Consider the following 12863-nt stretch of genomic DNA (forward strand, 5'->3'; position numbering starts at 1 on the left):
TCTCTAGTTAATGTCCAGGCAATGCCATTACTAGATAGCCTTACTTCTACAATTTTAGTAAATATGAGCAACACAGCAACTGCTGTTAATGATACTGTCCGTCATTTAAGTCACTAACATAATTTTATGGGATTACTTTATATAGGGTACTATACTTTGTATTGGTGTAACATGAATATCAGCTTCAATCAGTAAATGTCAAAATCTTAATTGCCAATTAAGTGTTTCACAGTTTCTGTTCCGATGGCATCAGTTATGGAGAAACAACTCATCTCCTTTCACTTTTTACTTCCCTAGCTTCCTGCATTAATACTTGAATATTACTACATCTTCCGAACAGTTGTTTAAAAAAAGAACAAAACAGTTATCTTAAAGTGAATGTTACTAAATCTTCCAAACCATTGTTTAAAGAAAAACAACAACAACCCCCCCAAAAAACCCAGTTATCTTAAAGTTTCCCTTCTTTCTGCAATCTAATGTGTTGAGGATTGCACAGTGACTTTTTGCTTGTGTGTATCTTTTCTGTGTGAGTCCTGGCCCTTTTGACCAGAGCCATAGAACAAAGACTGAAGTGACTTTATTGATAGTAATCTGTGACTAACTATAGTTATTATAGATCATTTATGTTCATTTTCTTCATGAATAGCAGGTAGCCAACTTAGAGAAGTACAAAATAGTTATAACCTTGATTATGAAGATTGCAAGGTGTTTAAAGCTATTGAAACTTGACTTTGCTTATAAAAGCCTCTACACATAGGAAGATGCCTCATAAATGCAATTTATCAATGAAGATACACTGTTTAGGTATGTGAAATTCTCAGTGTGACATGCTGAAAATGCATGGGGTTGAACAATCTACACAGATTTTTGCTACACATGCTAAACTTAGAAGTGAGACTCTCATGATGGGAAAAGCTTGAGAATTCTTTTGCAGGTACAATAAGCTTTGAGATCTGTATTTACTGCCCCTGGGATTCAGCTGTTTTCTAATGACATAAGTTTTACATTGAAATGGATAACTTAGGAGTTGAGGATGGCAATGTACAGGTTGTGATCTTCCCCAACAAAGTTAATGGTAAAATGGCTACTTAAGGAGCCTGGATTCATCCTTTAGACCTCTTAAAATAATGTTCTTTTCTGGATATTATGTATATCTGTCTAAACGTGTGTGGGTAAATATATTTAAATATATAAATATTTCTGTAAATACATATACAATTATGTTTTTACATGTTGTTAGGTAGTAATACTATACTATATTGCAGTTAGCTGAAAGGTTACTTAACAGCTCTTCAAGATGTATTTTTGTAATGCATATTTACACAGTAACTGCTCACGTGTCAAAATTCTTTAATTCTGGGGGCTGGGGGTTCATGGTTGTTCCCTGCTTCCTGTTATGCACCATGGTGGAATATAGAGGCCAGGGTTTCACACACATAGGGGCTTTATTCAGCCACAAAATTCCATAGGTCCTTTGCAGGAGCAGCAAGAAGGGAGAGTATGGAAAATGCATCTCAAAAATCCTTCAGTAAATGATAAGCAGCTTGCTTCTCCTCTTGATAGTGTCTCTTATTTATGTATATTAATGCTAGGAGCAATTAGCAATTGCAGGCAGGTTTTGGGGGGTTTGGTTCCCCCCCCCCCCTTCCCCTTTTTCCCCTGGTGTTGGGTTTTGGTCTTTTAGGCTAAGAGCAACCAGAGTGCCTCTTTCCCAAATGTGTTATTGTGAGTAAGATGAACATAACTCTTCTTAGCTATCTTATAAGTGTCTGGGCTTGAGGCAGTCTTCTCCGTCACCCCATTGCCATGTTATTCCATGACCACACATGGCAGGCTCACGTTGATAAGCTTGTGCCTTGTTCAATCTCTGTCTGGCTGCAAAGCTGTCCTTAACAAGGAGATTAAAGGATTTCCTCACACCGATGTCTGATCTGCATCCTCAGCTTTTGGGGATGTCTTCCTGAGGATGGTTGCAGAGCTGTGGCATCATTACCGGCTACAAGTGTGGCCCAATTTTTGAATGTAGATTCTACAGCAGATTTTAAGCCTTAGGGACTTAAAGTATAGCAGTAATTGAGGAATAGTTTCATGTAAGTTCCTGAGATGATGAAGAAAGGTGTGAAGCTGGGAGCAAAAAAAAAATAAAGGGGAAAAAAAAGAAATAATAAGTCTATGCTGTCTGCTATATAAACTTAGAGGGGAAAAAAGGAATATAAGTGATAAGAGAGTAAAAAAGGCCCTTGCAGAATGAGGTCCTGTGTGGCATGGAAGCCCAAAGCTACCCCAAATCAGAATGCCCTCCAGAAGGAAAGTTACTAAGTTTCTTCCTTCATTCTAAGGAGTAAGATAAGTCAAATGACAGGAGAAAGTAATGAGGGGGAAGAGTTTTTTGTTCTTGACTGCTTGCTTTTTTTGAAAAATGCCTTACAAATACTGTTCAGTATCTGTATGAGTCTTCACCATGCATGAGTATATGCAGTAGGAACATGCATATGAACAGATATTGGAAGAAGAACTACTATTAACTTTTACTATTGAAATTGTAATATATCAGCTTTAAGACTTTGGTTTCCCTTTCTAGCATTTGTATCCATCTTATGTTTCTTTGGGTATGTTACACAATTATATTACTGCTGTCAATAGAAGTAAATATCCATTATGTAGGGTTTCTGTCAGTGCACAACTAGATAAAAAACTTATTCACAGAAGCTTTATTTCTAACCCATTATTTCTAACTTAAGAGTATATAGTAACAAATAAATTGCGTTTATCATATTCTTTATAGCCTAACTGCATACATTCAATTCTCTTCAGTAGTTTCACAACCATTCTCTTGACTGTGGTGCTGCAGACAGTTACCCTTTAGATTCATTTCCTAAGGCAACAAAGCTTAGTAGTGTCTCTTTCTGTTCCTCTTCAGTAATTTTTCAACTCACTTCCCACCAAATTTTACAAAAGGTTGGGTGTCTTAAGATATTCTGTGTGTTTCAGGGGCTGGGGGTGGAGAGCCATATAGAGAGGACACTCTACTAGATCGCCACTGCTGTAGAGGGAAGGGTTGTAGTGGGAGTTTAGTGTTTAGTAGATGCCAAAAATCAACTTGACAGAAAGATCAGGAATGCCCCAACCACAAGAAAAGTTTTAATCAAATTTGGCAGCTTATTAGGAAATCTAACCACAGGACGGATTGGCAATAGGTTCTGTGGCTCACAGACATCTATGTTTTTCAATTAACATGTGCTTATGAACAAATCTTCCTCAAGAGCCAACTTCCCCCCAAAATAATGCAACGTTTTAACAACTTGATACCTTCTGTTTCCTCTAAGCTACAAACAGAGCTGTAGTAATTAGACATTTTACCTTGTCTTCAGGGACTTGGGCTGTATTATTTCATGAAGGTAACAATGTGATTAGCTTTCCTGGCAAAATAATTCTTGGGTTTTTTGTTTCTCTCAATGTATTCTGCAAAAAGGTACTTAAATTTCTCTGAAATACCATATGCAATTTACACAGAAGGAAACATCTTTTTCCCTTCATCTCATAACCTCACACGTCCAACATTTTTATAATGCACTAATATATTTCCAGGTGATACAATAAATGCAGATTTTGAATTTATAAAGCTTCTTCTTTTAACTTCATAATGTTGAAGCAGAGCCAGAATATGTGAAAATTAAATGCACACAATGGGCACAGTGTCACATTCCTGTCTGAGGTGTGTCAAACCTCAGCCTCTCTGCTTGTTTCCAACACATTGCAAAGAAATAATTAGAAACTGGTTTTGCTCAATCACTTCCCTTGAATGTCTAGGATATTCACTGTAGTATTTCATAAGAATAGCATAATCATAAATAATAACGGTAATTATTCCTATCATCAATATTAGAATTATTTCCTCATAAATGCAAGTCCACAATGAAAATATTCAATGCATATTGAATTTTCTTTAGCATAAAAGATGGCAAATGGGGGTTACTATGGAGTAGCTTAAACCCATTTCTATCATATGATAACTTGGTCATTTAGTCTTATCATCAATTTATCCAGTGCTAAAAATATAATAAAAAATAAGCATAAGAGTTACTTGCCTATCTCCAGGTACTTATTTTGTTCCCAACTTTTTGAAGGTAAGAAGGTAGCTCATGCTACTTGGTGGTACCATGCAGTGAAAGGTGGGGGGCTTTGATTTTGGGGTTTTTTTTAGTATCTATGGGTATCTTTGGTTGATTGCTGTTCCCCAAATCCAGAATTTTTTAATTTTCTTGATTTTCTTTTTTTTTTTTTTTTCCTCTGTTGGAATTTGATGTGTGACTCCAGAAGATTAGCTAATGGTATAAATCTTAACATAATTTGTATAAAGTGAGGGGTTCTTGAGCCCCAAAATGAAGATGTAACTAATGAGAAAGCCAGTGTGTATTTGCTCTGCTACTGTTCCTTTAAGAACAATGGAACTAAGGATCGCCATTTTGTGTAGTTTTGCTGCGTTTTAACATTTGTAGCTAGCACGCAGCAGATCTCTCTGTGCCTCACAGACTTTGGCAGTATCACAGAGGTCATATTTTCCTATGTATAAATTATTCATGAACAATTTCTCCAATGCACTAGATAAACTTGCAGAGATCAGAATGCATGTTTCTCTTCTTCCACTCATCCCTATAACTGGTCATATTCTAATAGGCAATGCAAAAAAAACCCCAAAACCTGTCTTCATCTGTGTGCATTTGATGGAATGGATTGATATAAAGTTATGAGATGAAAGTTCACAAAACCAAACAATAAATAAGTATGAACGGGGTTTTTTGTTGACTTAGTGCCACTGGTTTAGCTGACCAAAAATTGTTACAGTGGACTGAGGTATATCGTACACATTAAGGATCGGGTTTCAGAGTTGAAATTATTCTGTCTGGTGAGCTAGGTGGGAAACTCTGCCCCTACAGCACTAGTGCCAAAAGAAATGAGAGTGAAAGGACAGAAAAGCTTAAGAGTTTCCAACCCATATTCCAGGTTAGCCCGTCCCTACAAATGGAGTAATTCCCTTTCAGTCCTGCTGTCCCCTATGCTTCCTGCCTCATCTGTCCGTGGGTTTTGGAAAGATCTACAACAATACAGGAGGAACCTTAGCTTGGAGATTGCCTTCATATGGTTCTTGTTACATGCCTCTAATAGATTCCTGTACCGGAGCAATTTCCCTGGTTTAAAAAAAAAAAAAAAAAAAAATCAGGACACCACCATTATTTTAAAAGATGATTACAGACATGTGTTGTAATCCCAGGAATCAATTCATCATAGTCCCCTTTCTCATTGGTCTTATTTAGCCAAAAAAACCTATTTCTGTGAAAATTCTGGTAAAATACATAGCTGATGCACTTGCATTTTGCAGCATCTGAGAATGCAGCTTGGGGCCTCGCAGCGTTTGGCTGCAGTGTGTGTCAGTGCCCACGCAGAACAGAGCGCTTCCCATCCAGTGGTGTGCAGTTCCTCTCATCCACCCAGCGTCTGTTCATCTGAGGAGTTACAAGCTGATGCTGCGGAGAGATTTTTGGAATGAGTTCACAACATAGCTGCTCACAATGCCTTGAATATGATACAAAGGGACAAGTTCGTACTAGTGGAGAGATCTTGTGGCTCTGCGCAGCAGTAACCATATGTAACGATGGACAGTTACACTGCAATTACTTGGCTGTTTGGGTTTTTTCGTTACATTCGTTGCTGATCTTTGATCCCTGTGTCCTCTTTCCCAGGTCGTCCCATTCCACCTACATCCTCGTCTAGCCTTCTCCCATCTGCTCAGCTGCCCAGTTCTCATAATCCTCCACCAGTTAGCTGCCAGATGCCATTGCTAGACAGCAATACGTCCCATCAAATCATGGACACCAATCCTGATGAGGAGTTCTCTCCTAATTCATATCTGCTAAGAGCGTGTTCAGGGCCACAGCAGGCTTCCAGCAGTGGTAAGAAAATTGCAAACATATGGAGTTTGTTTGTGACATGTTTGTGCCGGTTTTATGCTTTTTTTTTTTTTTTTGCAAATGTGTTCTTGCATCACCACAAAATTGAGAGCATCTATGGAAATGAGGCAAACAAAAATCCTACGGTTTTATTTCATGGAAGCTTTTCTGGAAACACCATACATCATATATGTTTTTCCTTCATCTTACTACAGAGAGCTTTCTAGTTTTAGGAGTGTTATAAGTACTGTAAAATACATTATTGAGTTCTTGTCATCAGAGAGTTTTATTTTTCGAAGTAGGTTTCCTGCTCCTTGATGCATCTTGTAAGAGAGAGGGGTACGCACAATGGTTCTTTGTTCCGCATACACTAGTCCAATACCTCATGTAGGTGATGAGGTTCTGTATCTAAAAACGTGTGTTGCTTCTGCCATTCTGTGTCTGTTCTTGTTTCAGAATCTGTCTGATTCTATACTCCCAATGTCACTTTTAACCAAGATACTGCTATTTTTCAGCAAATTAATTCTTGTCTTTCAGGCCACTGTTTTAAAACATTTGCAGCTCTGCTATCAGTCATATAATCTGTAGTGCTTAGCGTTTTCTTTCTTTTCTTTTTTTCTTTTTTTCTTTTTTTTTTTTTTTTATTAACAGATGCTGACTTTTCATTTTGACAGCCAAAAATTGAGGAATGAAGATGCAATCCTTTTTTAGAAATACAAGCAAAACAAAAGAAGGCTGTTATAGCTCCTTATTTTTTTCCTTTTTTTTTTTTTTGTTAACATAGATATCTGTTCTGCAGTTCCTGTCTGTTTAACTAAACACTATAAGTTTATATCTTATATGCAGTTTCCGATCTGCTCAAGGTCCCTGTTCCCTGTAACAATACAGATCTGAACAATATTGGAGATACTAGGTGGTGTAGAACTTTTGGCCTTTGTGGGTGCATACAGTACACTTGAACGATGCCCTTTACATAGTGGCTGGTGGTGCCTGGGGGGAGGATGAGACAATGAACAGAAGTTGAAACATAAGATTCAGAGTGGCTATAAGGTGAAACTTTTGCCCTCAGCATTGGATTAGAACAGGTTGCCCAGAGAGCCTGTGCAGTGTCTGTCCTCGGTGCTTTTCAAGAACAGGTTGGTTAAATTCCTGAGCCACTTGGTCTGACCTCAGAGCTGCCCTTGCTTGGCAGGAGGCTGGACTAGGGACCTCCTGGGGTTCCTTCTATCCTGAATTATCCTTTAACCCTTTGATCCATTCAGTTATGTTAAAATATAATTACACAAAGAAATAATAATTCAGAGATTGAGCATGCTTCCTTGCTACTTGAGGTTTGAGGGTGGAAAATATGATACCAGTTTTTAGGTTGGTTTTTTGTTGTTTGTTTGGTTTTTTTTTAAGAGATTCAGGGCCATCTGGGGAGCTGCACACCTCAAAATCTGTAATGGGCAACTCAGTAGAAACCATAGAAATTAAAAAAAAAAAAAAGCAGACATGATCTGTCTTTGATGAGTCAGTATACTTCTGTAAAGGGTAGTCCTGCCTTAGAAGCATTTAAGAGTTCTTTGAAGGAGTCAGCCATTTCTGAATAAGGGTGATCTAGTTGATGAAGGGTCTTTGTATTTTCAAAAGAGTCTCAGCAAAATTTTTCACTAGATGCTTTTAAGGAGACTAAACTAACATAGGGTAAGAGGGAAGGTCCCTGCATGGTAAGTAGTTATTTGAAAGACAGTAAGCAGAAGTTGGAGCTCCCCAATGAATTTTCATGCGACATGAAGATACTTGGAGAAGATGGTGAGCTGTGGGGTAAGAAAGGTAGCTGATGGCAGGGTGCCAAGGACAAGATCGGGCTGTGAAGAATCACAAAAGGACCTTGTGAGACCAATTAAGAGGGCAATAAAATGGCAGAGGAAATTCAGGGCAGAGAAACATAAAGTGATATTCATAGAAAAAGCAGCTCTGGTACACTGGTTAGTGACGGACCATTACCAATCAGGATTGGGTTCTTGGGGGCATGCAAGCATCATCTCAGAGCTCAGGAACAGGTGAATGTTGACACCTGAAGAAAGGGATAAAGAACAAAAGAGAGAACATTGTCTAAAGGAAGTGGTGGATCAAACAATTTACAAGGGTTTAAAGAGGAACGGGAAAAGTAAATGGGAGAGAGATGCAATGAGGGCTGCTAAGTTGAAGAAAATCAAGGTCAGGGAATGTAAACTAAAAAAAAAGAGACTTGGAGGATACTTGAATACTTGCTACTTGGTATTTATAGTCACCGTTGGAGACTGAGTGAACCAGCATGGCTTTTCTTATGAAGCCAAATGAAGGAAGGTGCAGTAAAACAGCATCTGAAAATTTGATGGAAGAACTCTAGCTCTTTATGTTTCATTTTAAATAATAATAAATGTTTCTTTATATCCTTAAAAGCTTTGTGTTTTACACTTGTGACTGGGGACTGCCCCAAGGAAACTTTTTGGCATGCTCAGATATGCTTTGATTTGTTTATGTATGGCTGATTTGTTCATTCTAAGTTTTAATATTTTTTTCCCCCAAATATTCCATTTCCTTCTTTAATGAACAGTCATAAAATATATAATGACTTTTAATTTTCGGCATATAAGAAACAGCGGTCCTTGTTTGTTTTGGTTTGGATTTTTTTTTTTACCATAGACACATGCATAAGTGTTTGATCACCACTGAGCTCTTCTCGACTTAATACATCCTCTGGAAACTACTAAGCATTTCCTAGTGATGTAATTTTTTTCTGTAGTTCTCACAATGTTTCCTTTAGAGAGTTAATAAGAAAACACCACAGATAGTGACATATGCCTTAAATTGGAAAAGCTCACCTGTTTTTTTGTGGCTCATCCTTTTTCTTGAAAGATTTTCAGGGTAGCTTTTACCATCTACATGACACAGAAATATAGACCATGCTTTGATTTTTTTTTTTTTTTTTTTTTTTAATATTTTAAAAAAATCTATTTTAGTTCCTATGGAAACTTAGGAACATAGATCCAGACATTTGGGAGAGAGTAAACAAATTTAAATGTTTTGTTTAAATTTGGGATTGCGTTAAAAGGGAAGATTTGAAGATACTTAGATTTAAGACTTAGATTCCAGGTAATCTTTGATCATTAATAAATATTTGCTAGCACTTTCTAGGTGGTTCTTTAAACATTTCTATCACAGTCTTCAAAGTACATGCTGAAGATGAAATATTTGGAGAAATCTCATACTGATTACATTATATGAGTGTCCTCTTGTTTGTCTGATTGTACACTTATGCTTGCTTCAACCTCTACAATTACAGAATAGCTCCTCAACAAGTTTAAGATGAGTCTTCTTGGATATGAGGTGATAGTCATCCACATGTACTGCCCTGTGCCCTTCACAATAGCCATTCTTGATATATCTGGAAAACTCATTTGCCTAAAAAAATTACCTAATCAAATCTTCCATCAAATGAGCAATCTATTGTTGATATTATGAAGGCCTTTAATCTACAATAAATCTTTGTTAGAACTCATCAGAGCTTCCAGTTTGAGAGAAATGTGATTATAGCACTCTTAAAATGACATTACATCATCGGGGTGATTGGTTTATCATTTGGAGAAGCGACATCAATCATAACTAGCATAACCACACAGTAAATGAATTCAACCTTTCTGCTGCAGAACAATGACACAATAATTGCTCAAAATCAGACTTAAAATGAAATCAGAAAATGCACTTTCTTTAAATATGATGTTAACCTAATGGAATATATTATTAAAAATCATGTTTGAGGAAATTCTATGTAATTAAAAATATGTGAAAATTTATTCCTTTTTTCTTTCATTAGAACCTGATTTCAGTTGCAGAATCATTTTCTATGCAACAGATATTATGCTGTTTTTAATTGAACTCCCATCACTTACATTCCTCTGCTTGTACTTCTTAATATAATATGCAGCACAATTATATGTGATGAAGGACAAGAGGTTTTTGAAAACTGGTGCACCTGCTGATAGTATTTTGAAAAACACAAATATTATAGAAGGAAATGAGACCTTTTATCCATGAAAAGTTAGCGGATTCCCCCCCCGCCCCCCGCCCCCCCCTTTTAAAAGAAGGTCAGTTCCTGCCACACCATTTTCCAGGATGGTTTCTTACAGCTAACAGTAGGAATAGGCTTATTTCTTCTTCCTGTATACATTGTATGTATTTTCTTTCTGGTAATATAAGGTGACTCATCTCATTGGAATGCCATTTTAATGGCTTCAATCGTAATACAATATAACAGGCTGTTTTCCAATCTTACATGGAAAAAAAAAGATAAGGGTTTTTGTTGCCAGCACTTTTGCCTTTACTTTTTTATGTAAGATTTAGTCCTATTAAACCAAACTCTGGAATCCCCCCCAAAAAAACCTGTTTGTTTGTTTTTCAATGTAAAACACCTAAGATATACCTACTCACACAATAGTTTTTGATATAACAGATCCTTAATTGGATACATTCATCATCTTCAACCATTCTAACAATGAGAAAGTAGATGCAGAGTGTTTTTTGGAATATTTTGATCTTGGGAAAATTCTAAACTGTGGATTAGATATTGTCATGATTCCCAAGAAGTTACTGAAGTTTAACTGGAAGGGAGGTCATGCCTGTTTTTTCAGCCTTAACGTGTCTTCTTGGCTCAGAGACAGTAATACAAAGTATTTGGCTCAATGCAACAATATTTGCCCACAGAGTAGTTTGGATGCTGCTTAGAAGACAGGGTTTGCTCTGATTTTTTTCACAAGCAGTTACTGGCAGCAGGGAGAGAGGAATGGAGAAATAGGGTGTCTTGAATGAAATAATTCTTGTTGTTTAATGTTGTCTGTGAGTTAGAGTTGAAAAAAAGAATGACTCCTTATGCTTACGACCCTAGTTTGTGGTAATTATGTGGTGATAATATATAAAATATCAATATTCATTATATCCAGTATAAATATCTAGAAGGATCTCCTCCATTCAACATATATTACCTGTCTATAGGATTTAATTATTATTAATGTATAATTACTACCACTACCTAAAGCAGTTTAATCCAGTATGTAAAAATCTTTTTTTTCTGAAAGCAGCCAGAACTTTCATTAATGCACTGTAGCTAGAGGCCTTATTTGAGATCTTCTACTGGGAGTGCTTGGAAGTGTATGGTTTATAACCCTCTACAGTCTGGCATCAAGTAAACAGATATTTCCAGTTTCTAGTCTGTAATGCAAACCTATACAGAAGATAGTAATCTTTAAGAAATAAATGAATCCTATAGAAAAATAATTACATCTCCTTCAGATGATTAGGTATTACTCCCTACTGAATGGAGAAAGTGGTTTCTGTATCTGCCAACTTACATGGTAGAAAATAAAGTAGCAACAACAAAAATCTAGGATCCATAGCTCTTTTTTTTTTTTTTTTTTTTCTTCTTCTTCATAAAGTATTGACTTTGGCTTCCTTAAGAGACTAAATAAAAGAGTTTGGGTATCTCAGTAGGTAGTGCCTTCATCTTATTGCCAGAAAGACATGGGTTTAAACTGTAGATAAGAAACCTAGGCATGCATAACTGTCCCAGCATGATATCCAGTTGCTGGGTTGCTGGATGAACTGTTCCACAATTAACCAGGCTCGATGCAGAGCATTACACATTCTGACAGCAATCTCGTGGACTTCAACCAAGTCAAATACAAATTCCTGCACCTGGGGAGGAGTAACCCCCTGTACCAGTATGTGCTGGGGCTGACCAGCTGGGAAACAGCTATGCAGAAGTGCACCTGGAGATCCTGGGGGACGACAGGTTGACCATGAGCCAGCAACATGCCCTGGGGCGAAGGTGGCCAGCAGCACCCGGGGCTGCAGTAGGCAAGCACTGCCATCGGGTCGAGGGAGGTGATCCTTCTCCTCTGCTCGGCACCGGTGAGGCACGTTTGGAGTGCTGGGTGCAGTGCTGGGCTCCCCAGTACAAGAGAGACATGGACTTACTGGAGCGTGTCCACTGAAAGGCCACATCTAATACACCAGGAGAGGCTGAGAGATGGGACTGTTCAGCCTGGAGAAGAAGAGGCTCAGGGGGATCTTATCCCAATGGGGCAGAGTAATGACAAGGGAGACAGGCTCTTCTCAGTGGTGCCCACTGACAGAAAAGAGGCAATGGCCTTAAGTCGAAATATAGAAAATTCAGTTTAAACATAAGAAGAAACTTTTTTTTACCATGAAGGAGATCAAGCACTGGAAGAGTTTGCCTAGAAAGGCTGTAAAGTTGGCATCCTTGGAAATACTCAAAACCCTCCACTGTAACAACTTCAGCAGTTAGTAGAGGTGTGGAAGACCTACAGGTTCTTTATATGGCACCAGGCTGGCCAGGACTTAGTGAGTAGGTTTGTGTTAGCTCCTTGTGCAGCCCCAACAGAAAGTACAGATCACTCCAGTCCACACTCTACACTCTCAAAGTTTTGTAGTTTCCCAGTGCTGACTATTAAAATGGTGAGATTTAATTCTGCTCAGATTCAAAGTAACTTTCTCATGGTGACTCGAAGTCTGTGGGCATTCTTTCTCAATGCCCACAGTATGGTGCCATCAAACTTGTCTTGCTCATTTACTGTCATTGCAGGTGGTAGAGGTCTTGCCCACACAATTGCACAGAAAATGAGCATAGAATGCTTGATCAATATTTATTTTTTTATTTTGCAGAAAGATTTATTCCCCCCCACATTTGGAAGTCCTTGTTCTAAATCGTTTCATTGGAATTGCAATCTTCCTCTCCTTGTCAATATTGCAATTGGGGCAGGGAGAAGGGGTGTTGGTTTGCTTTTGTTGTTGCTCAGGTGTTTGTTTACTTTTGGTTTTGTTTATTTTGGTCTCTGTGCATGACTTCTGAGATTACATAGGGAGGAACAGTAA

At 37.8% G+C, this 12863-nt stretch overlaps 1 protein-coding gene across 3 annotated transcripts in view; it reads left to right on the plus strand.

Moving 5' to 3' along the window:
* Positions 1-12863, plus strand: part of TENM2 (teneurin transmembrane protein 2) — a 545903-nt gene that overhangs the window by 300022 nt on the left and 233018 nt on the right. For all 3 annotated transcript variants that reach the window (XM_075056250.1, XM_075056251.1, XM_075056252.1), the window contains one exon: positions 5742-5951. In XM_075056250.1, coding sequence (XP_074912351.1) covers positions 5742-5951 — 210 coding nt within the window. The remainder of the gene's footprint in view (positions 1-5741; positions 5952-12863) is intronic.

This window comes from Buteo buteo, chromosome 24 (genome assembly GCF_964188355.1).
Source record: "Buteo buteo chromosome 24, bButBut1.hap1.1, whole genome shotgun sequence".
In the NCBI taxonomy this organism is placed as follows: Eukaryota; Metazoa; Chordata; class Aves; order Accipitriformes; family Accipitridae; genus Buteo; species Buteo buteo.